Source organism: Haliotis asinina, chromosome 5 (assembly GCF_037392515.1).
Source record: "Haliotis asinina isolate JCU_RB_2024 chromosome 5, JCU_Hal_asi_v2, whole genome shotgun sequence".
NCBI lineage: Eukaryota > Metazoa > Mollusca > Gastropoda > Lepetellida > Haliotidae > Haliotis > Haliotis asinina.
In genome coordinates this window covers 8,606,848-8,633,557 of record NC_090284.1, presented here as the reverse complement: position 1 = coordinate 8,633,557, position 26,710 = coordinate 8,606,848, and the positions used below count along the sequence as shown (strand labels likewise).

The window sequence follows — 26,710 nt, the reverse complement described above, 5'->3', positions numbered from 1 at the left end:
TGGTGTTACTAGGAAGGGCTGAGCAGACTCTTCAAACTCAAAACATCCACGGTAGTTACTGTCCTGATTTCTGTTGGTTGAGTGCTGAAGAATTTGGACAACTCTACTGTTTGTCAAAGTTTTCAGTTTCTTTTTATCGATCCTTTAACCTTTGTTTGTGCATTTACATTTTGGTACAGGATCCCAGTCTCCATGAAATGTGTACTTTTAATGGTGTTGCTCTGAGGTTGATTATGCTGCTCATGGTGACAACCTTTACATGAACAATATGTACCATGATTAAAATGACTCTTCATTCTTCACTTGTAGTATGACATGGGAGATATATGTTCTTTGACAAAATGCACAATGTCCTTTATCACTTATGGAGAAGATATCCTAGTGGTCACAGCATGTGGTTTTTCACCTATTTTGCATTCCTCCACAATATAACATAACTTCTTTGGTAGGTATTTAGAAGTTGGGGCAGTAAGGAAGGGTTTTGGTGTAAGTTCTAACACCATTATCATTGGCTTGATAACAGTGTTAGAACCTACACCGAAACGTCGCTCTCATGGTCATAAAGAAGTTGTTCATCTATATGTTGTCATCCTTCCTTATGATATAATGTAACAAGCCTATCCTCGCTCAATGTCTGCTGTCATACTCTCTGACTTTAGTATTTTTTGACGTGTGGTGATCTTTGAAGTTTTGTAGGAAAATAACAGTTGAAGACTTTCTGTAAAACGCTTGATGTTCATGTACAAAGGATAATTGTTCAACACAACAAGGAGAATATGCAGACATTTCAGACTTTGGTATGTTTGGTGCATAAACACTTTGTGAAAAATGTGCATGCTTCAGAGTGGTTTGTGAACCATTTGTATTATACGATTCTGAATCTTGGAGAAACTGCTGTTTTTTCTCATCAAAAGGAGTTGTCATGAGAAATTAATGTTATCATTTTTGTACATGAATTAAGCAGGTACAGGTTCACTGATTTTATTTCTGTTCTCTAATTGATAGTTGAGTATATTATATCTCATTTGTTATGAGTCAGCTGATTTTGCATCTGTTAGGACCAAGACACCTATCTGACATGTTACTTCTATAGTAATACAGAAAGAGTTCTTTTAGAACTCACACTCAAGATTATTTTCTGTAGAGTAGATTATGATATGAATGAGAAACCCTTCAAATATGATCAAATGACTTTGGGGCTTGGTACAGTTCAATACTGATATGAAAATTGAAATATATCAGAAAACTTTGGAATAAATATTACCTGTCAATAATGATTTGTAAAGGATTTTTCATTGTGGCGAAATTAAATCTTCACAGTTTCGGGTACACATTTCAAGGAAGCTAGAAGGTTTCACTGAATTAATGATGCTCTTTGTTATACAACCATGATAATATTTTTTTCCCTTTGTCTCATGAAGATAATGGTAACAAACAAGTATGACATCAATCCTTCTCAGGCAATAAATATTCATTAGCCGGGTGTATGCTTTGTCAAGTTAGTTTTGATAAATCGATGTTGAACTTGAAGAAGACAAATTGAATCTACTTGATTTTAATTCCTACCTTAAGTTATCCTGCTCCCATGTCGTCAGTGAATGTCAACAGTCATTTAAACTGGAGTTCTATTTTTATGTGTGATCAGAAAATATGATCAGATTAATAGATTTTACAGAGTCTTGTTTGCAGAGATCCTTTAGATTCAACTTGTTAATAATTTACATATAATGGCAGGTTTGAATCATGATCCCTCTGGGAAACGAGTGTTTATCATTTCTCTTCTTGTAACTGATTTCAAGTCCCTGGAGCTGGATCGAAATATACTTTGTATTTCTTTTGTCGATTTCAGTCATCGACAGTTTTGCCATTATTTTGTATATTTGATTATGTCTATTATCATGAGGCGTCTGCTTCATTAAGTTTGTCGATTTGTGGTTTCTTGGTTGGTTGATCAACAAGTCTATTTGTAGTTGATGGCTATTGATTAGAGCTCCAAGGAAGAAACTTGAAAACTTGCACGTTGAATGCATAGGGTCATGTAAATAAACCGCATATTGGCAAATGTGTTTTAAACAGTTAAAAATTGTGTTGTCTTATTGTTTTTGGTGAAATGTTGAATCACAATCACAATCAATTATTTTATCTACTTGTCCATCACTGTGACATGTTTTTTAAAAAATACTGATAATACAGAATTGTATCGTAACCCACCTCAGCTTATTTCTAATTCTTCCCATCTAGCGTCTTGGACATGATTAATCTGTTATGGAATTGCAGTGTAATGTAATAGGGGGAACCAAGAAAAAACATTGTCCCAACCCCATGAGGGCCCCCGTGGGCCACTCTTCAGCACACAGACTGGTTGACTCCTGACTTGCAGAGACTGCTGTTCCCAGCTCTTATGTGGGCAGTATGCCAGGTTTACACAATCTGTATCAGCTTGGCTGGTAGCTTACAGATGTTTGTCAACAAACATGCCTGTTGACATCAATTGTTTATTGCTTTGGGTTAACCTCTTTGTATTTCACAGCTCAGTGTCTTCATTCACTTTTTTCTGGAATGATTGTAATATAAGATACAGATACTTTTTTCCAGTTTATGTTTATTTCTCATCCCTGAAACTGATCCTTTTTATGGACTACCATTGCCTAGATCTGTGTTCTCCCTCTTCCAGTGGCATTGCGAACTCCCACTCCACATTCATGTAATAACACCAGCCAACAACCTGTGACCTGAGCTCTCACCTTGCTGGCCATGGTCATCACTTAGACCCCAACATTTGCCTGCTTCCAAGTCAAGGCAGTATCTCGTTCTCTTTCATTATAAAAACACCTACATAAACATGCTGTAACTGCTCACTGATTTGCTTGTGTTTTCTTTTCGTTCTTTCTTAGACTGTACTAAACAATGGGATTTGTGACCTCCACCCCAAGAGAGAACCTCCCTCAAACTTAACAATACACCTTCTCACTCTGCCCCCAACACCTGGCAGACAACTGCAGTATTCAAACCCCATCCCGTAGCGACTGCCTCAAAACTCCACTAATCATCTGTTTCACCTCTCCCTCCATCTCAACATTGTTTCACCTCTCCAGTGTTGAAGCCATACGCCTCTTACCCAACTCACCTCTCCTTTGGCTCATCACGCAGAAGACTCCGGTTTGATTCCCCACATGGGTACAATTTATGAAGCCTGTTACTGCTGTCCATCGATGTGATATTGCTGGATACAGCCTGTCTCACCACTGCAGTATTCACCCCTACATCTCTCCTTCCATTTCATTAAGATACGGTCTGTTTCACCTCTGCAGTATTCACCCCCTACATGTCTCCTTCCTTCTCACTGAGATACAATCTGTCTCACCTCTACAGTAGTCACCACTACACCTCTCCCTCCATCTTAACTTTAGCAACCCCTTTCCATTACCCAAACTGTTTGACATCACCCATCAATTGTTTTACTTTTCTTTTTGCTCTAACATTTCTGTTGCTGTAACTTAATCAAGCAAATAGGGGCCATCCTGTATGGCCTGCCCACATCAATGTATAACTCCAGACTACCTGGCCTGTTGTTATATATTCATACAGTTTTTTTTACCAAGATGACAGTGGAAGTCATTAGAGTATTTGATATCTTCAGCTGCAGCCAACAATGGACAGTGCTGAAAAGTCTCCTTACTCCTACTTTGAACATCACATCATATAGTTAATTAACTCCAGCCAGGCCAGACTGCTTCACTAATGATCATACAAAAAAGTCATGTCTTTTTTTTCTGTTGTTAAAGAAAAACTACTTGATACATATATCAGCCAATTGATCATATACATGGTAAAGACCACAAACATGATCTTGTTTCAGCTGTAATCACAGTCTTCTTTTCTGGCATGTACACAGCAAGGTCTTATTAAGAACATCTATAGACTTTATTGGACAAAAACTCGTTCGGTTGCTTTTCCATAATGCTTGAAGCAGTGAAGTTAATTGAGTTGAATCGTTTCTCTGTGCTGCTCAACTGTATGAGCACATGTAAAGGGGGCATTTCCCCTGTTTGTGTTTCAGTCAGGAAATAATCCAACTTGATTAGTCTTTGAAAGAGTGATTTTATCTTGTAATTTGTGAAGCTTCCACATATTATTAAAGTTCCATTGCTGTGAGGTTTCAGGGTGGAATATAGACCTTGTGTGCCTGTTCATTATTTATTCACTGGAATATTTGATATAGACATAATTGGGTTGGTTATATTTTATAGATGTAACTAGTTAATCTAAAGCCATATTGAAAACAGAATGGAAAAAATGACTTTTTAGATTGCAGATCCACAATATAACATTTAGTGGAAGAGATGTGTTACGACAGGTTGAGAGTGAAGTGTTAGCAGGGAACGTGAGAGTGTCATAATGATAGGAGGTGGGTTAGCAGTAGTAGTGGTTGTGTCACTTGACTATGTTAGTGACGGTAGAAGTATAGTTGTATTGTAGGGCCCACTGGTAGAGATGGTAGAAGGTTAGCAGTATTGGAAGGCCCAGCGGTAGAGATGGTAGAAGGTTTGCTGTAATGGAGTGAGTGAGTTTAGTTTTACATCACACTCAGGAATTTTCCAGCTATATGGCAGCAGTCTGTAAGTAATTGAGTCTGGACCAGACAATCCCGTGATCAACAGCATGACCATTGAAGCAAGTCAGCAAGCATGAACAGCCGACCCCTCTTACGACAGGCATATTCACCTTTAATGGCAAGTATGTGTTGCTGGAGGCCTCTTCTACCCCAGACCTTCACAGGTCTAGCTGTATTGTAAGGCCCAGTGGTAGAGATGGTAGAAGGTTAGCTGTATTGTAAGGCCCAGCGGTAGAGATGGTAGGAGGTTAGCTGTATTGTAGCTGACCATCTCTACCAGTGGTAGAGGTGGTAGTAGTTAGTTGTAGTATGATCAATATTAGGGTATTGAGAATGTTGTAATGACAAGAGAATAAATTGTGTGGAAACACTTAGTTTGATAGGAAATTAGTATTGTACTATTTATTATAATGAGCAGCAGTAAGCCGTGTCTGAAGTTCAGTAGCAACACAGATCCTTAGAAGATAATTTAACCATTGTTCAAGAAAGATAACACCAGAATTCAGTGCAGGAGCTGAATATTGAAGCATGGTTTGAATGAAATGTAGCTGGTTGCTTTCTTTTAGGTTTAATCACAATGAGTGAGTTTGGTTTTATGCCTTACTCAACAATATTCAGGCTATATGGTGGTTATCACAATGAAGAGTGGGTGAGTAAGTTTAGTTTTACACAGCACTCAGCAATATTCCAGCCATATGTAAATAATCGAGTCAGGACCAGACAATCCAGTGATCAACAGCATGTGCATCAATCTGCACAATTGGGAACCGAAGATAAGTGTCAACCAAATCAATGAGCCTCACCATCCGATCCTGTTAGACACCTCTTATGACAAGCAAAGTCGCCTTTTATGGCAAGCAAGGGTTGATGAAGGCCTATCCTACCCTTACAATGAAGACCTATGGCCCTTTTGGTGTATTACCCAAGAGAAATATGTTCTGCAAAATGCACAGATTACTGTTTGGGAGACTATGCTTCTTGTACAATCCCAGTATCATTTGACAGTAACAGTATGAAATTAGTCACATGACTCGGTAACACAAATCCTGGTCACTCAGTTATAAGCTGATCAGGAAAGAACAGGGGGCTGTAGGGCTTCATCGTTTTTCAGGTAAGTCCATGGAAACATAAACACAAACATTACAGCTATCTTCTGTAAATAAGTGCCATGGACTAAAGGGAGGAAAGATGAGGATTACAAGATAGAACATAATATCCCTCTAACTGGATCTGAATCTTATCACCATATAACCTTTTGAATCAACATTCTTTGAAAAGAAATAAATTGTCAATGCCATCTTATTCATTCTTTTTTTTTTTTAAGATATTAACTTTAAAGACAATTGTTTGTTAATTTGGCTTTGACAAAACCTTACACTTAAGTTTCAAGGGACAGATCATTTGTACGGCGCCATCTGAGGTGTGGGTGAGGAGTGTCTATTTTGGGATGTGAAGTGTAGTTATCTTGTGATGTAATAGGCATCGCCACCACATATACTGACATGGATGACTGCCGAAGACTACTGCTGTAGGTGTTCAGCAGTCTTCACATGGCAAACAAAAATTCACATGTTGTTGTAATTAAAAGTTGTCAAACACATGTTGTCAAACTTTCATGTCATTTGAGAGTCATGTCTCTATATGTGAAGTCATGTGACAATTTCATTGTTTGCGATTGGTTGTTTCTGAACAACATGAGTTTGACAACACTGAAAGTTTGATGGAAAAGTTGGTGAGAATAGAGATCAATCCTATTTCTCGACAACAGTTTGACAACTCTGAAATTGGTGTTGGTGGCGAGTTGTTGGACTGTTCACACTTAAGTTTGACAACATATGTTGTTAGTTTGCCGTGTGAAGGCCGCTTTAGATGCTCTGTAATCAATGAGGTGCATCTTGTAATGTAATAGACATCATCACCACATGTGCTGACATGGATGACTGCCCTAGACTACTTCTGTAGGTGTTAGATGCTCTGAAATCAATGAGGTGCATTTTGTAGCTGGATGGGCTGATACTGCTTAAATATTTGATGAAGCGTCCAACTTTACTGACAGACATATGCTAGGTACAATAGCTATTAATGTGTGATGTGGGATTGCAGGCTGAAATCAACGACATGTGGTGTATGTCATCAAATAGTTGGGGTTTTTTTTAGATAAATAAATGTTTAATGAGGTTACAGATGAGTGTCTAATGTGTTATAGTGTGACACATTTCCCAAGTACTGTACACTGACTTGTAGATGAATTCATTTAACACTTTTCCTACATGAATCGAGCTTAGTCATCTTTTGGAGTTTTCTATGGGTATTCTTCTATCTTTTGTGTTTCTGAGAAAGCCTCTTAGAGCTATCTCCTTTCCTGTTGTTTCAACATCATATTTCAAACTTTCTTCATCTTCACACAAAGTTGTGTTTTACACTAGGAATTTGTCACTTTCCTGTAAGTTGCTGTACCATATAATTAACAAATGTAATTAGGATTCACTGTTGATTGTTTTCCTGTTGAATATGGCAAAATGTGACTGAAAACAAAACAAAACAAAAAACTTTACTATGATAAAATGATATTGACACTTATGATAATGCAGGTGTTTAACACAGTTATGTTTGAGAGTTTTTCATTTGTCACCATAGTGTTCTTCTCTGTTCCCACTAGCATATGTATTTTTAAGCAGAGGCTTTAAAAAATGACATGTATGTAGTTTGTGTAACAAAAAATGGATGTGCCACCTGACTGTTGCAGGTGACCTTCTTGATAGACTGGTCTGTTTCAAGGATAATTGATGCTCTTGAAATAGTAGTAGCTGGTGTCATCTACCTTAAAAAGTGGAATGCACAAACATCATGACGATGGTGAGGAGGAGGGATGATACAAACCATGATGGTGAAGAATGTAGTGCTGACAGAGGTTGTGTACCTGGTGATACCGCTGGTGGCGATGATAGAGGTTGTACAGGTGACAATGCTGGCGATGATAGAGGTTGTGTAAGTGATGATACTAGTGATAGTGATGATACAGGTTGTACAGGTGGTGATGCTGGTAGTGGTGGTGATGATACAGGTTGTACAGGTGGTGATGCTGGTAGTGATGGTGATGATACAGGTTGTACAGGTGGTGATGCTGGTAGTGGTGGTGATGATACAGGTTGTACAGGTGGTGATGCTGGTAGTGATAGTGATGATACAGGTTGTACAGGTGGTGATGCTGGTAGTGGTGGTGATGATACAGGTTGTACAGGTGGTGATGCTGGTAGTGATGGTGATGATACAGGTTGTATAGGTGGTGAAGATGAAAACATGGCTTCAGATGTTGTAGTCTGTGTGTACTTTGCTGGAGCTTGTTATGCCACAGGTTCACAATACCAAGAATCTGATAGATGTTGAAGATGAAATGTCCATTCTAAGCAGAATGTAAATAAAACCATTTCCATAATCATAATATACTTCTTGTTGAATTCCAGCGGTATCATGGGCCTGTATCTTTGTATCTTTGATGATACCATGTGTTCATGACAACATGGACTGTTTGCTGTCATAAAAACATGCAAAGGAAAGTCAATTATCCACCAGAGGAACATAACCCCATATGATACAAGTCAGAAGAGGGAAATCCTGGTCATCTTTTCGTCATGGATGTGTCTGCATGGTCTGTTGGGGAAGACGTGATATGGTGATAGGTACTTTTAAGTTGTGACAAGACTTTTCTGTGAATTAATATTGATGATACTACTGGCCATAATGGAGGCAGTAGAGAGAAGTAATCAATACAGTCAGAGAGTAGATAGTGGTGGAAAAAGCACTAGGTGTGAACAAATGATGATTTATGTATGTTACAATCAATTCTACAATTCAGGTCATGGGAAGTAAACTACACTTGTTTGTTCCCTGAATTAATTAGGACTTTTTTGTCTGGAAAGTAGCTGAATAAGCACTTAACTTTTTTTGTTTATCAAAATGAGGACATTTTACATCTTCCAACAAGGTCTGATTGATTGAATAAGTTAATGAACATCATGACATTGCTACAATACTGCTCACACAGCTAATTTTTAAAAGACACCGACCCAGTCATGCAGAACGATCAGCTTGTCATGAGCTGGCTATGTAACAGGTTATTTCTTTGCCTGTGATACGGTTCCTTTGTTACAGTTTCGATGGAAGCTGCTAAGTTCGAAATGTTAGTTGATAAGTTACTGGATATATCCTAAACATGATCCAACATGATGCTAAGATCCCAGCATCAGAATGAGGCTAGTGATCCCGCGAGGTTGAGGTGCCAGGATCGGGACCACTTGTGACCGGGTGTTAAAACCTTGGAGTCAAATTTGTGAGCAGACTCTTTCAGTATTGTCACAACCCCTAGTATACAGTACACAACCCTGTGCATTCAAAAGAACCTATGAATACATTGGTATATGCCCAGATGGTGGCCACATGAATACATGGAAACACCTAGTTGCAGGTACAGCAAGTTCTTTGACTATATGTCTCCCAGTCCACCCAGCTGTGAATTGGGTACCTCATTAAGAAGAAAAAGAGCCACAATACACAGTGGCAGCAATGTTGAATACTCCCCATGGAATTGAGATTAATAATTCGATGTGACTTTGAGATTAACATCCAGTGATCAAGGGAAACAAAGACCAGTGCCTTGAGCAAGCACTAGCTGCATGGATATGTGCTCTGTTTAAATATCCAATAGTAATAATAATGTTTTTTCGAGTGCTGTACGTTCCAGGTGTTTGGGCAGTCTGCAATGTATAATCAGGTCTTGATCAAGACAGCACTTGAACACATTCTTAGATAGTTGTGACCCTTTACATTAACATAAACTTTGGGAAAGCATGTGGGAAACCATTCTAAATTTGAAAAAGTGTTTTAAATTTGATGTCTGATGCAATTCTGTATTTATAAATGTGCAAATATGATCCCATGTCTTTTTCTTCAGGCAGATAATTCACATGTCTTTGCATCATGCTGTGTTTTAGCAAGGATGTCTTGTGACTTATGGAAAGGATATTTTCACTTTTTTTTCAATAATTATTTTTACATAAATAATTGCTTTCACTGTTACAGTATAACGTTCCCTCACACATACATACTCCCTTAAAGTTGCATTGGACAGAAAAAGATTTGCAGGTATTGAGAATAACACATCTAAAGACAATGTGTTCACATTCATTATGCTTATAATATTTATGAATACCTCAGTGGAGGTATAATTTTTGCTTCTTTTTCTGCCCCCTTGCTGTCCATAAGCATATTAAGGATAAATGTTGCAAAAGTATTGTTTGTTGAACAATACATACTAAATATTATGAAAACATTTTGAAACTTGTCATAGCCTTAATAGATGAAGCTCATCAATACCTCAATGAAACCATTAAAACTTAAATTGAACAAGTATTAATATGTCTGAATAAATCAAAAATCATTTAATGCCATGCTTGCATGATTGTATGACAAGGCTTGAATAAGGACTTTACCCTTACACTAGTCAGTTAGTGAAATCAACATCATACTCACATTGCTCAGGTCTCAAACATTAGTGATGTTAATTATTCTGATTACACAAAAAGCAGGAAATGGTAATGTTCTTTTGTAGGACTACAATGCAGGGGTGAGGCCCATTAATGACTTAACTATACCTTGTTTGGTGCACTCAACGTTTGACTATGAACCCCATGGGAAGTATAATCTATCATGTACAGTGTATTCACTCATGAGTGACTGGTATACAGTGCTGTTACATGATTGACTAATTCAGATTTACTGTAACCATTTTGGTCACAATGTTTAAGGTTTTGCTGGATGATTATTATCAGATTTAGCCAAGTATGTTGTTTCAGGAAGTTATTTCTATTTCACTGAAGTAATAATAGAAGTATTGTTGATGCATTGCCAGCTATTTACACCTGCCATTCATAAATATGCTTCCTTTGGTTGTTGGCTTAAAAGGGGTTAATTTACTTTGGTATAGTTATTATGCAGGTAAGCACATTATAAATGGTGGACTTTATTGTACTGAATGAGGGTAGAATTTCAGATATGTGGAACATAGAGTGTTGTATTGTGGGGTATGTACTTGCGGTAGAGGTGTCATGGAGAGCTGTGATTTTCAGAGCAGTGGGAAGTACTGATGATCTAGGAAGTTGACTGGAGTTGGCACATGTTGTAATGTTTCTTTATTGCCTGTTCTTGTGAATGGTCTGTGATTCAGTTTCTTGTTCCATTTCCATTCGAGAATGAAGTGTTTGAAAGCAGGCTATTTTTATTACATGTTGTGTTGCATACGATTGCCTCAAACAAAAGCCTGAGTTGAATGCAGTCTGATATTGCTGTGAGGCTTGTTGTCGTGTTCAAATGTGAATTGCATGTTTTCTTCATTCTGTTGTTGCATTTCCATGTTAGGACTTGTCAGTTTCATTCTGTGTCAAATCCATTCAGTTTGAATCACTGGGTATTGAGTATTTTAGCAGTATTTGGTTTGGAAATGTTGTAGCTGTTCTGGTCCTATCAATCAGACACATCAGTGGAATTGTGCCTTGGTTTGTCGATAATATTTGGCTGTAGTGGCAAGCATTGATATATCATATGAGTGTACACTATTCATAAGATGTCAAAACCTTCCAGATTTGCCTTTACTCTGTAATAACACTGACAAAGCAAAGACTGTTCTGTATAACATATATGGGTTGATTAGTTATGCCATTATTTGGATTCATGAGGGCAGCTCACTTACATCATCATCTGAATGTATGAGTTTGATCATTTTACTGTTGTTAAAATATTGAGAAAAGTATGATGTTTTATTGATGACACCTTCTTTGTTATATTATGATGCATCTTTTTGGTATTTGATACTTGAAACTGGTTTTGGTCTGAAAACACTGTGTGGAAGAGAGTGTGGAAATGTTTTGAAAGCATAAGTTAAAATGAAATTAACAGCTCTCATAGAAACATGTGTAGCTTTGCCCATGTTTATTTCACTGAACAATGCAAACCCTGCACATGACATAGACTGCACCAAACCTGGAGCGAAACCCTGTAAGTATTATAGCATAATTCCATATACTTATGTCTAGAATAAAGGAGGCATGACTGGAATGAACGAGGAATGACCTCAGATCTATCAAATATGATTCAACATTGACATGTTGGCTCCATGGTTACCATGTTTGCCATATACAGGTACTTACCTTCTTGTAAAGTACTTAGTTTCACTGGTGAGTGATGCTTTAACAAGTCTCCGTGCCACTTGAAATATATAACCTGCCAAACTTTACACCAAGTAACTGTATCACTAGCAGTTGTATGATATCGTAATATGATGCATGCAGTGTACAGAGTCCAAAAACTGTTTGATTAGCTGTTTTTGAGTTCACTATGTAAACATTTGTTTTACCAACTTTCACAGCGTTATTTAAACTACATGAATCTTGTACATTAATCGTTTTCACACTCAGCTTAACCATAATTAACCATTTTTACATCAGTTTTAAGCTTGTCAGAATATGTTTCACTGATAATAAATATATAGTTGAGAGGCAAACATCAGTTTGTTTACACGTCATATAGTGTGTCACTATTTTCATATCAACATAAAATGATATTTTGTACTTTCAACATGGTGGTAAGATAAATATGTTGTAAACTTCTCCCCTCAGATAATACAGTCTGATGTACTCCCCTTTGTAACAGTGTTATCCCTCACCCACAGCCTCAGGTGACACTGCTGCAAAGATTAGCTGCATCAGACTGTATTAATCAAGAGAAGAATAAAACTTATAAAATATAGAAGAACTGATGTGTGCTAGTCAACACATAGGGGTAGTTTTTATTGTGCAGGTGTCCACATCTCCCAGCTGTACCTTCTTCATCTGTGGGCAACTGTTTCATTAGCCGAAGTTACCTGACATAGATTAAGCCATATATATAAGCAACAAACATCAATGAAAAGTGACACAGATGCAAGTCTATTTTTCATTGAGGTAAACCAACTTGGGTAGTAAAAACAAAATAGCTGAACAACATGGGAAGTTGCTCAAGGTCTAATGGTCTCTGATCAAAGGCAGCCAGTCTCAGTAAAAGCTCCAGGATTATGTTGTAAGGTGAACTAGCAGAAAATTGTGTAAACAGTGATTTAAGCATATATCTTTTGTTATGATTTCTAATAATGGATCATCATTTAAGCCAAATGTACAGAACCAAATAACACTATTCACAATTTTACAGTAACCAGAGCTTTAATCCCTTAAGACAACTCTACCAACACAACAAAGCAGGTCAAGGGAATTTTATTGAAAACCCAAATGTTTGTTTTATTAGAATATATCAGGTGCACGACAGAGGTGATGGAAGATTAGCAGTGAGATTAGCATCTTATAAATAACAGCAATTTAGTGATTCCAAAGAAATACATGACATGGCTTCATGGCATTAGCTTTTCAAATAATCACATGATCCTTCACTTTTGTGCCCTGACAATTTCTGTAATTGTTTTGTAGAGGTGCCTGTTCAAATGTTTGCAAAAGTACAAAAAGTATGCCTAGATAAAAAGTGATCATTGCAAACATGTTTTATTTGTTTGAACTGTCAAGAGCAGTTTCACGTTATGAACTCAACCCCGATACCTCATGCTCTTTGCTAATTGACTGGGAAAGTCTATAGGAAAAAAAGGAATCTGATCTGAAAATAAAAGCAAATTCTTTGCAGAACACTGTTTTTACAACAAATGTTCACACCGGCTTAGTTTCTTTTATTGTGTTTTTCTTAACAGATAAATGTTGGTTTCTTTTCTAATAAGACCAGTTCTGTTTATATGCTCTCACCTACTGTTTATTATTTTAACTTCACCGAAGTATTGAAAAGGTCACTTAGTACAAACCTAGACTAACTTGCACAGGAATTACGCAATATCCTAGTTCACATCCAATTAAAATGCCATTCAGTGAATAATAAGAATCAGGAAGTAATGATACTGAAAACTAGGATTAAGACATTACCATGTCTATACGCCTGCACACAATGCACGTTAGCCATTGGTCAATCTGACCAGTTGGTGTGGCCAGTATAAGGTAGCCATTGTGTGTTGAGTGGAGGAAGCTGGAGCTTCCTTCACATGTGTGTATATAAACAGCATGGATGAAACTGGAATATTGGGACATTGACCAGTAGCTGTTTATCATGGCATCTTGGGCCGTATTCTTTGAGATCAGTCTTGTGTGTGTATTGTCTGTCAATGGTTGGTGTAATCATATCTTCACTTTATTTGAATTTGCCTATTATATGTGTATATTTAATTTTTACTAACAACTTCTTGTTTTTTCATGAATGCGATACAGATTCTTGTAGTTGCAAGAATTTAGGCACTACAAGAAATTGTTAGGCAGGAATTTTGTGAGCATGAAATGGAGGGATGTATACAATGTTTGCCATGATGCAGAAAACCTACATGTCTGACTTCCGAAACATGTTCATGACTCCCTCTTATGACTCAAGGAGTCATGATGACTCTTAAAGTTTTGTGTCTAGGGCAAACACTGATGTCTACAGAGTGAGTTCACACTTATGAAATAAATAAGTTGTTATCCGTTAAGTTTGAACTTTACATTCAGATGGCATTCTTTCTTATTGTATGGCAGGTTTGCCTACACCATCACAATGCTATTAGGTATCATTTGGAACACATAATACTTGCTTCTATTCAGACTTTTACCCTGCATAATGGTGATATAATGTAATATGACTGAATAATTGATGAATCCTGGCTTAAAGTAAACTCACTATGATTGTGGAAGATGTTTATACAAAAGTATAGAGAACTGAAGACATTATGAGAGGGCATCACGAGGTGAGAGTTGCATCACCGTGAATGGCATCATAAACCCTTCTAACACTACTTTGCAATCCTTTTGTATATTGAACAAAACAACTTATCACTTGTCAGTACTGTATATTATGTTGTTATTTCAGATGCCTGTGGAAGGATACCAGGCAAGCCGACAACTCCCACCCCTGTCCCGGACACCACAACTGAAGCCTTTTCACATCGGAAGCCATGTACAGATAGTGAGAAGCACAAAAAGGGATGCCTCCAAAATGGAGAATGTTTTGCTATATCTTTAGGTGGAAACAGAACACTATCTTGCAAGTAAGATATCTTTGCAGAGAATTAATTCAATCAGCAAGAAATAGTGAGTTAACAATAGGATTTTGTAGTTCTTGCTTGTTTTGTGTTACAAAGTTGTAAAGTGACATACTTTTGTCTGGTAGCAATGGTTAGACATTTTATATGGGTGTCAAGTTAACTGACCTTATCAACTGTGTGATGTTGGTGTCTAAGTGTCAGCCGGAAGTTGACAGAATGTGATGCTTCAACTATTGATCACACTATTGGTAATTTGATCCTTCTTCTGACCACTTTGGTCACTAAAGATATGGCCATTGTATTCTTGATTGTCAGCCACTTTAAAATCTAGATAAAAGGTAACCCCCTGCAGTCTCATCAGTAGTCAGGAATTGTGACTTTGATTAAGAGTTGGCAAGAAATGTTGATTTGATGATTATAATGATCAAGTGTGGTTTGCCCTATTAAGGACCTGGTAAGAATATGTCTTCAACAACCCATGCTTGCCATAAATGGCTACTATACTTGTTGTAAAAGGTGACAAATGAGATTGGGTGGTCAGACTTGCTGACTTGGTTAACACATAACATCACTTCCCAATTGTGCAGATCATTGCTCATGCTGTGATTCTTCAAAGGCATTTAGAAGTTGGCGTAGTAATACAGGACAAATTTTATGGATAGCAACTTCTTGAGTTTATTTTCACGACGTTTCGGGGCATATCCTAGCCTCCTCATGAGGTTGAGCTGAACTGAACAGTTAGCTAGGCTGTTCAGTTCAGCTCAACCTGATGAGGGGGCTAGGATAAGCCCCGAAACGTCGTGAAAATAAACTCAAGAAGTTGCTATCCATAAAATTTGTTCTGTAATGCTCATGCTGTTGATCACTGGATTGTCCGGTCCAGACTGAATTATTTAAAGGTCACCACCGTATTGCTGGAATATTGCTGAAACTCACTCTCTCGAGTATGGTTTAAAGCTGCCTATAACAATATCATTGCACTATCACAGTGGGGACACTCAAAATTGACTTCACTCAAAGTACACATGTTGGGAGTCAAACCTGTGTCTTTGGTGTGAAGCGTGAAAGCATTAACCACTAGGCTACCCCACCCTTGTCCCACAATGAAACACATTTAGTAGCAAATGGTGGCGCCTTATGTATAGAACTAACTGAAACATGCCTGTGTTCATTTAGCTGTGACTGGGTACCAGGCAGGATGAGATGGATCACAGCTAAGCTTCTTATTGGTGTCCTGATTACATATGTGTCTTTGTGCCTGTACCATGTAGATGGGATTGTTTATATGTGTGTTATGGTCATTACTTTGATGACAAGTAAATAACCGATGCTCAATGAAAGGTGAATATTGTTGAAATTCATTTCCAGCGGAACACATGATATTTTTCCTATATTGTATATTTGCTTTTTTCAGGTGTCCAGAGATGTTCACAGGTCAGAGATGTGAAGAGATATCACCTGATATCTTCAAAAAATGTAAAAACCTTTTCTGTCTATATGCATGCTGTACATATGAATTATTGACCTGTTTACCAATGCTTAGTTGGAAGACATATACCTGAGCTTATAACACCACAAATCAGGATACAATAATATGTAAAAACTCAAAGACACAAACATGTGCTTGATTCTACAGAAGATGAGATGTAGAGTCACCTATCATACAAATATATTATTGACAGAAATTGTTGTGCATCTTCTTACATATGTTTACTATGATTAGCATGTATGTCTATTTTCTATTACTGTAAGAACACAGAGAGACCACACTCCCTCCATTCTTTTAAGCATTCATCAGAAAACATGGCATGTTTTTATGTATTCTGTCTGTCTGTAATATTATCCCATTCATTATGTGAGCTTTGCATGTCACCTGTTCTAACTCACAAGCATATTACATCTTATGTGGCTATGTGCTGCAGTATATTGTAATTGTAAGTTTAAACATGGAACACAAACTATTTATGGAGGATTTCAATACAGGTTTTGAGTATCATGTTACAATAACAAACTATGTTAAGACCATATTCCTTTTTCATAATTAGCAGAACCGACAACCCAGATTTTTATGGGAAATTAAACAAAAATGCCAAGAAATATGCCATACATATGACTGACAATGGTTATCTGAAAAACTGTCCAAAAGATGGGTGGAAAAGATCGTACTGTGTATTTGTTTCATTAATTTATCTTTACCTCAACGTGGTCAAAGGCCATACTGTAGAAACACTGTATATCTATGCCTGCAGGCTGGTACAGAACAATACTTGTATGGTGCTGGGAATGAACTGAGACTGATGTGTTGAATATACAGTATATCAGGCAATTTCAGCACCTGTCTATTTAAACCAGTCTTTATTTTAAACACTACTCTTTCATTGGTACCGACACTGTATCAGACTTCACCTGTATATAACATTCTGAGTTTTAATTCGAGCAGTAAACTTTACACATATGAGCAACATACAGTGGAAGCTGTCGAAACTGGCACTCACTGGGACTGGATAAATAATCCAGTTTAGACAATGTGCCGGTAGCTGATGATATCATGTATTATGTAGCTGATGATAAATAAGTCATGGATGGGACTAAGATTTGGTGATTTGCTGGTGACGACAACTTGCTGGATTGAACAACTACCAGTTTGACAGCTTCTACTGTATGTGTTGTTCTTGTCAAAGGAATGTTCACAATGTATAAGGCTTAAAATTTCCCATGTCACATTATCCACTTCCTCTTGTTCTTACGTCCCTGAAATGGAAGCAACCTAGAAAAAGCCCAGAGCCCCGTTTGCCTGGGATCGTGACACCCTGGCAATGTCAAGGGACAGACTAAAAGCTTACACATTACCACCTAAAGGCCTCTTTCATTGAGTTCTGCATAAATTTCAAGCAACCAAGAAGACTCTTCTGCTTTTGGTGTGACCTTTTGGCCACTGAAAAGTTGGTTAGTCACTAACCTCACAGATTTGAAACTGTCATCTCACCTGCTAAGAGCTGATACCCGATCCGTACCAACTCGCTTCATTGCTTAGCCGTTACATTTTCACAAATCTAGAAGAACAATTGGAAGAGGTCCACACATGCTTGTTAACCTCTACTGTCATGATCAGTTATATTAGTGGAGTATGAATTGTGAATCCTCCTGAAGGATTCAAGGTGTTCCTCTCCCATGTTGCATGACTGTTGTGACTGTGCTCAGACTGAGGGTCACTGCAAGGAATAGGAGCAGACCATTAAATGGAGAGCTGACCTGTCCCATCTCATATCATTCAGGTGTCTGGAGACAACTCGCTAGCTTAGACTGATGATGAAAAGGATGAAGCAGTAAAGCTTTACTTGCACTGCTGTCATTTGTCTTTTGACAAGTGATATGCAAAGCATGTAACTTGGGACTTCCCACTCCCTTGGAATTTGTTTTTAGGAAAAAACAATCACAAGTTGAGCCTGTGATCTGTATGTCTGTCCAGCTTTCGAAACCAACTTCCTATGCCACTGACGGTTGTCGTCTTCCTGCAGACCAGGGCCTCCATTCACAAAGCACTATGGTGACTGAAAGTCACTATGGTAACCTTAGTGCATTAAGTTAAAGAATGGGAACTAAGGTTAACCTTAGTAAAGGTTGCCTTGTGAAAGGAGCCCCAGGGTAATCTGCAGCCCGTAGTCCAATCATGTGATAAGTGCATGATGTGAGATACGAAAGGTTGAGTCACATGGCTGAGTGGGGCTTTACACATGTTTTGCATGGGCTGACAGTGACTGCCTACAACAACAGTTGGAGCTTTGGTGTGTTTTCGCAAGGTGTTACATGAAGCCCAAAACTTTGTTCCAGGTCAGTTCCTCTTCAGGATTGTAAGAACAAGAGAAAAAGCCTAATGTGTGATAGCATTATAGACATGTACAATTAAAAGATAAAAGTTTCAAAAATGATCATCTGTTGCAGTGAAAGAGGAAGAGCAGGTTGTAACAGCCAGCATAGCAGCCGGTGTGTCAGTACTCATCATTTCATTGACAATGGGGATAATATATGCTGTTGTCAAAGTTAAACGAAGACGGAATCGCCAGGAGACACGGTTGAATGGGGTTCCAAAGAATGGAAATCTTTTGAGACCAATAAATGAGGTAATTAGTATATTTTCATATCATGTAAACGTAACTGCTTTCAAGGGTTCTTTGTGGTTTTTAATTGTTCATTGGGTAGAACAGGCCTTCAGCAACCCATGCTCACCATAAAAGGTGATCGGGTGGTCAGGTTCGCTAACCTGCTTGACACGTCATCGGTTCCCAGTTGCACAGATTAAGGCTCATGCTGTTGTTCACTGGATTTTCTGGTCCAGACTCGATTATTTACAGATATTGTTTATTTGCCATATAGCTGGAATATTGCTGAATGCGGCATAAAAACTAAACTCACTCACTTGCTGTCTCTTTATAATGGTGATCACTTGTGAAATATTGTTCATTTAAATGTTTGATATTTCAAGGTATTTAAGATGATGTCCATGTTTTGTGTACACATCACACAGAGGACCTTTCCAGCTAAATGACAGCTGGCTGTAAATATTCATGTCAGAACCAGAACCAGACATGTGTTTGACATAATGAACATAGATCTGTGCAGGTGTACACCACAATATGGAACCTAATTGTTTGAATTGTTTAATTGAAACCTTGGAAAAGTAAATGTGAATAATTTCAAACTTGAGTTTTGGTGTGTTTTTTTTTCAGAATGATAGCCCTGATGAAGGAGATGAGTCAATACAAGAAGATGAGAAAAAACAGACTCTTTTATACAATAACCACCTTTTAAATGACATACATAACTGCAACAGAGAAACAAATGTATGATCAAGACAACCAGGGGTGGCCATCTTGTTTTTGTTTTGTGACCTTGACCCTAGCATTTATCATGTGATCCCATGGGAAGCACACATCAAGAATACTTCATCGTTCATATCATTATCAGTGTTGGTACCAATACAGTGGGCCATATACAACCAGCATTTATGAGTGCCATAGAGTAACAATTGAAGTGTACATGATATTCTGAAGAACAGTTTTAATGTGACATTTGTTAAATGCTACTAAAGAGAAAATGACAAGAATGTATGAATGATGAACCATCCTTATGCAATTTCCATACTGTGCAACGCCTGGAAACCAGACAGTCATCAAATTCAGATAGGTGGAAAGGTGATGGATATATGACTGCAACAGTATATCTTCAACACAGACGACAGAACACATCTTCCTGGAACATGGATTAACTTGTTTGCGAGCCAGATTGAAATCTACATGTCATGATGCTTGTTTCCTTTGGTTGTGAACTGGGCACGAGCAAGTCATAACAGTGATGACAGGACATCAATAGCTGATTTCTAGGTTTTGTAACCAACAACTATAATCTTAGGAACAAATGTGTTCACAGATTCATGGAGACCCTTCTTGTTTTTTGGCTAGTCAGTGATTTTATTCAGTTTGAAACCAAGAAGATGGCACCCCTGTTGAACCTTCTGATTTTAGTCACAAAACTGACTGGAGGGATTGTGTTTCTGATGGCAACTGGACATATGAAATGCATTACCAACAGGGACTGCTCTTTCATGGAAAAACAGATTCTGTGATCTACAGTTGGAGAATTGATTCTTCCAACTGAAAAGTGGCCATTACTGAATGTATATGACCTTTACTGATTGATGCGTGTGACGTTTGTCGCACATGACATGTGACTTGGTGACCTTTGACACAGTGTGACCTTGATCTGTGACACAGTCCAAAAACATATCACGGCTGATAACCTCTTACTATCACGAAATGCCTTGTTTTTGAAACAAGTGGTGCTTTATGGACTTTCATATTTCATATTTATTGGTTTGATCTACTGACTGTATGTCTAAATTATTTTTAAGAGCAAACTAGGCAGATAACACATAGTGATATGTATTCAGAAATGATTATGAAGCATTTAGTCAACAAATCTTCATGTCTTTTGATGTAGAAGGCGATGAAGTAACATTGAGTTCTTTACCCAGTTTTAGATGCAAGTTCTAGCAGATTGACATTTTTTTCCAAAGTATAATCTACCTTTCCCATAAACTCTTAGAAATAGTATCCCAAATACTACTGAACATATTTAACAGGCCAGACATTTTTGTCCATTAAGGTGGGTTTGCGGATTTTGATAAGTCAGATTTAAAAAGCCCATGATTCTTTTTTGGATATGCTGAAAGTATGAAATAGGAAAATTGAGATCAGATAGCAGCATTTTATTGTATTTTCATTGTCAAAGCAATCTTAACAATGGTTGTCAAACAGCCCTGGGTATTCAGTTTGTTTTCTCTGACTTTTCAATCCGTAAACTAAGCCAAAGAAGAACTTAATTCTGTAAGGCCATAGCTTTAAATTGTGAGAAACTCAGTTGTTTCATCTAAATATGTTTATTCCAAATCAATTTTAGAATTGATAAAAACAAATTACCATTTGTTTTAAATACCTCACTGTAAAAGTAAACTTGCTTCATTGTCTGAATACTACAAATAGTGATGTAATGAGGAAAGCTGTTATTTATCAGGCGTTTGCAATAAACAAGGACAAATTAATTTCAGAATTTTCTAATATAACTGTACTTTTGGCCCATGGTCAAAATATTGAATACATTCTGTTTTGTTTAGTAACAAACTTAGTCTGGCCTGAACCAAAATGTACAAACATGCACGATTTCCTTGAGAACCAAAGCGTATGTGTCATTTTGCAGGTGATAGTTGTACAATAGTGCCATACTGATGTGGAAACGTACCACATTTGTTATAGCGAGACCTTAATAACACCCTGAATTATGCAAGTTGCTTGATGTAGATATAATACCTGTCAACATATGAATGTAAGATTTTATCAAGGGGAAGTCATTTTATAAAGTGTTTAGCATATTAATCATTTTATTAGAATTGTCCATTGTTTGATGCTTGTATACTTAGTGTTAAGTTACAGACTGTGAAATTTTGTTTATCTTTCATCAGTTGACCAAACTTGTTAATCAAGAATGTCCATGCATTCAAATATGTAAGCATGAACCAAATATTTCTTTTATTCACTTTTGTGTGTGTTTAATCTAGGTTGGTGTTAATTTCCTTTAGCAACTTATTCAACATGTAAAATAAAGAATGCACAAATATATCATTTTTTTGCTTCTTACGTATTTGGGTAGGTTATGGAGCAAACAGAAAAGTGTCATGCTAACTGAAAATACAACTTTGCAAGTTCATTCAAAAAGGAACAAATTAACTTTAAATAATCAATAGATGTCTCTGCATAAAAGTAGAACCATTGCATGATTCTATCTATATTATGAGCATGTATTTCATAAATTACTCTCATATAGGAATAACTTAGATGTCTAGGAAAGATTAGCACATCCTGTCCCAATAATAGAACTCATCACAGACACATACAAAGGCAAGTCTATTGTTTTGAGCTTTAAAAATATAGAGATCATGGTACAAACATAAATAGAAGATTGCATCAGGCATGGTTTGCCAAAGCAAAGTTTCTGCTTGGTAATGAGTTGTAGTTAAATTGCAATATTTTATTGTGGTTTATCTCAAGATTATCTGAAAATCACCGAAATGATTATCTCAGAATAAACCAAATGATTACTCTCTATCATGCTTACTACACACTGTAACACAGACTTTGAAACATAATTCATCTTGAGAATGTACAAGCCAGTAACGAAATAACTCATCATTCAACTGATCATGTCAAACTTAATACTTGTTGTCATATAATATGCAGTTTGAATTGTCAGAAAGCTGAACAATATTTTCTTTGATATTAGACTTCTCTAAATGTTTAAACGTAAAGGACTATAGCAGTGTTCATATAATTTTTTCTATCTTTCTTTATGGCTGATAGATACATTGCCATGAAACATTAGACATACTATTATAGTAGGGAAGATATGATGTTTCAAAATTACTGTGTATTAACAATGTTTAATAGGTAAGTCACTAGTAGAAATGTTAATTGACTAAATTCATATAGCTCATTGATTAATCTTTATTTCATTTGGATCACAGTCATCAGTCTTTTGTTCATCTGTTGCTGCCATTTCAGGATGAGCTGTGAGCCAGTCAAAGTGAGCAATATATATATATATATTACCTGGAGGTGATACAACCAACAAGCAGAGTTCCTCCAGATGCTGAATACTTATGGCTTTGCCATGTGTCAATTTACTTATTTAGTGCTATTTGTGTAGAAAGCTGTTGTTGAACCATCCAAGGACTGGCTGGTGGGCCTTTGGTAGTGGGATGGGCAAGTGGTTCATACAGATAGCCTAGGTTTGATTCCCAGATTTCTTGGTATCCTGTGATGTGCAATGCTTGGATTTTGCAAAACCATCCAAAATCCACCCTTGCTCACTCAATGATTCCAAACAGTCCTGCTGTCTTCACATGACTAACAAGTAAATTTGGAATTAAATGAAATTTCAGTAGAGGCTGTGTTCCTTTCAAAATCTGTTGGCACTGCCAAAAATAAAAATGTACAATATCTAAAATAGAAAGGTGACATAACCTCCTTCACAAAACAACCATAAGCATGTTTCTTTAACATTGCAACTATCGGATTCCTTTTGCTAAATTATTAGTCTGTGTATTTTTTTGTAAAAGAATTATTCTTGATGAAGCAAGCAAGACATTAAGCTTATTTATCATAATTGTCAAGCTGATAGTAATGATTGTATCAGAATGTTTTCCACATATTCTGGAAGGAAAGATATGCATGTCACGATTAAGAAAAAACCCAAAAGGTTAGTCGTTATAAATGCTTAAGCCAGTAGTTTCTGAAAGCTCTAGATACATTTGTCTAAAAAGGATTTGCCCAGTTGTGCTTTGAGGTGCATGCAGTACACACTTGAATTGGAAACTACACTGCCCTACACCAATCAAAGGATTGCTGATGTTGTCAGTGAACCTTGTGTCTTTTTACAGCAGGAAATTATTACTTGAACATGTCACCACTTTGACAGATGGTTTCATCATTTTGGTTTGAGGATGTTGCAGGTTTCCAAAGAATCCAATCAAGAAATTCATGTTGCATTTTGTTTTTAGCAGTTTGTGAATTATTCATTTGGGTCATGAAAGCAGCCAATTAAGAAAGTATGCCTCACGTGAGACTTGCATGTTATAACTGTTGACAATTGTTGAAAGTACTGTTAAGTTTTGAAAATGACAGGTCTGTTAGCCCATCATTTGCTCATTATATTATTATATTACATTTGTGTGTTACATACTCATGTGGTTTGTGAGGACTTGCTTTAATGAAATTGCAACTGAAAGTTAAGGGAACATATTTATCGATAATGTTCTTTTTAAGAAGTACAGGTAATGTAATACAATCATAGTTAATGTGTTAGGGACATTTAAGTTATCAAATATTTCAAATGTTCAGTTTTGAAATAATTTAAGGATGGGTGCAATGTATGAAGTCTGTTTCTGGTGTTCCCCGCCATGATATTGCAGGAATAATGTTTACAGCAGAGTAAAGCCAAAACTCACTCACTCATTCAGTAATGTAAGGATTTCGGTAATGTCAAATGTACTGACTCTAAGATGTACTTCCTGGACAGTTTTGCTAATAATTCTTGTACAGTGTTAACATGTCAAAGTAGACATGAGTTAGGAGATAATTTCAGTCAGCTGAACTATTCTATTATTATGGTGATCATTGGGTTATCTTACCTGAGTGGTATCTAAATATTTTCATTGCATCAAATCCTTACAACTATCATCTCATTAGCACATACTGATTTCATATCAATATTAGGGCAGATTAATGTGTTTTTCCATTTATGACTTATATGAATTATTTTATTTGCCATACTAAACCATATTAATTTGATATATTGTTTTGTTTAAATAGTGGGTACTCATTTGTATTGGATATTAAACATTCAGATTCTGGTATTTAATCTTATCAAATTCCTAGATTTAGTATGTAATAACTAAGTTCTTATCCAAACTCAAAAATGTTTGTCATTGCTCAAATGAAAACATGCAAACTTAATACTGAATGGAAAATGATCATATGCAGTTGACAGTTTGAAATAAGTTGTGATAAAATAATGCTTGCCAGGTTTATTTACAAAATTAACTTGTGCGTTCATTTGCTTTGCTGATAAATGATAGGCTTGATGTATTGATTTATTTTAGCAATACCCCCTTCAATAAACCATTGCATTTCATTCAGTGTTTGCACTCAAAGTATTCTTTAAGAATGCCTGAAGAATTGCTGTTTCCATTTTCAATATTTTGATGCTTAAGTTTGCCAAAATGTGAACTTTGAAGACTTACACTGTTGAAAAGAAATTTATCTGACTTCAGATTGATAACATTACATGTGCATATGTAGTTCAGAGAAATAGCTGAATACTTCTTTGGTTTTAAGTCTGTTTTTTAAAAGCGTATGAAACATGAGTACTGTCTACTTGTAAACTTGTAAAAAGAAAAACTCTAGCATTGTTACATATATGCTTACAGGTATGTCTGATATCTTGTCTTGGGGTTTATGCTGCGCGTAGTACATTTATGAAATGCAGTGAAAGAATTGTTGAATTTGTAAATAAAATGATTTACATGTAAAAAATAATAAATTTTTCAATGTAAGTGATTGTTATTGTTTCTTCCTGATTTTTCACAAAGGAATAAAAGCATGCAGGTGAAGAGTACATGAGACATCAAGAACATGAGAAGACTAGAAGAAAAAAGGCAGACACCATGAAACAGAACATTGTACAGACACGCATAGATCAAGTCTATGACACAGCAGCAAAGTCTGTAGACTTGTGTATCCCACGTGTGCTAGCACTGTTGATTTGGATCCCAGACTGGCCCCCTTGTTCTTTGGTCTGTCATTTTACTGTTCTTATGTGGCTTCACAAAACTGGTACCACTAGTTATCTCACTATGAACTGTACCCCTTTGGCTTGTCACACTTTTAGTACTACTGAGAGTTGCTTTTATACCCCAGGGAGGTGGGGGACTTTTAGGTTGTGTTATAAACAAACTGAGCTCAGTCCAACTGGATGTCCCAGTTGAAGTTTGAGCTGACTTGATCAAACACTTTTCCTGATTATCCTAACACAAATATGATTTGTCAGTTGTCCAGGTTAAAAAAAAAACTCCCTCAAACAGCCGTAACACTATCAAGTTGAATCTGTCATTGGAAAGACAGTAACATCACTTTGTGAATGAAGAATGGCTGCCTCTGTTATTCACAATACCAAATTCATGATTAAACAGTATCTTTAAACATGCTTTGCAGTTGGTAGAACAATTTACGTCCATAGGTATCAATAATCGAATTGTCATTTGATAGCAACTTTTAGTATTTTTACTGCAAAGAAAAGATCCAACCAAGCCCTGCTCATCCCAAAATATAAATTTTGTCCCTATTATTATCTGTACTTACAACCCTCCGGTGACATCACACCACTATATATACTGTCACATAATTCTTAAATCACACTGGACAGTGTCAGCTGCCTGTGTCTTCCCAGGTGACTTAATCAGTAAATACCAAATATGTCTAAAGTATATCTTCAGTGAGTCTGTAAGTTTGATAAAACACTAATTTGAAACCCTTAACCGTGGGGTAAACACAAGGGATGACAGTCTGGGATTTTGAGTCGTGGGATTTTAAATGTCACAAAAACTCTTGCATATTTTATCATACATATCTCTTGCAAGAATGCTTTAGAAATGGAATTCTGTAGATTAGATGGTAGGTTTGATAGCTTTCTGCCTGTAAAGAAAGACACTGTCTGATTTCACACAGTGACCATCCAGGAGATAAGGACAATAAACTGTTGATATCTCTCACTCTCTGTGGCACCCTGACAAATTATAATTGATTCGAGGCCAGCTTGTCCGAAATACATAATTC

At 36.8% G+C, this 26,710-nt stretch overlaps 1 protein-coding gene across 2 annotated transcripts in view; it reads left to right on the top strand.

The window, feature by feature from the left end:
• The window catches only part of LOC137283491 (probetacellulin-like), a 232,155-nt gene extending 206,727 nt beyond the window's left edge, over positions 1-25,428 (top strand). For both annotated transcript variants that reach the window (XM_067815017.1, XM_067815018.1), the window contains 4 exons: positions 14,594-14,771; positions 16,183-16,244; positions 18,711-18,889; positions 19,496-25,428. In XM_067815017.1, the coding sequence (XP_067671118.1) occupies positions 14,594-14,771; positions 16,183-16,244; positions 18,711-18,889; positions 19,496-19,615 (539 nt within the window). In that variant the 3' untranslated portion in view covers positions 19,616-25,428. The remainder of the gene's footprint in view (positions 1-14,593; positions 14,772-16,182; positions 16,245-18,710; positions 18,890-19,495) is intronic.
• Positions 25,429-26,710: the final 1,282 nt, after the last annotated feature.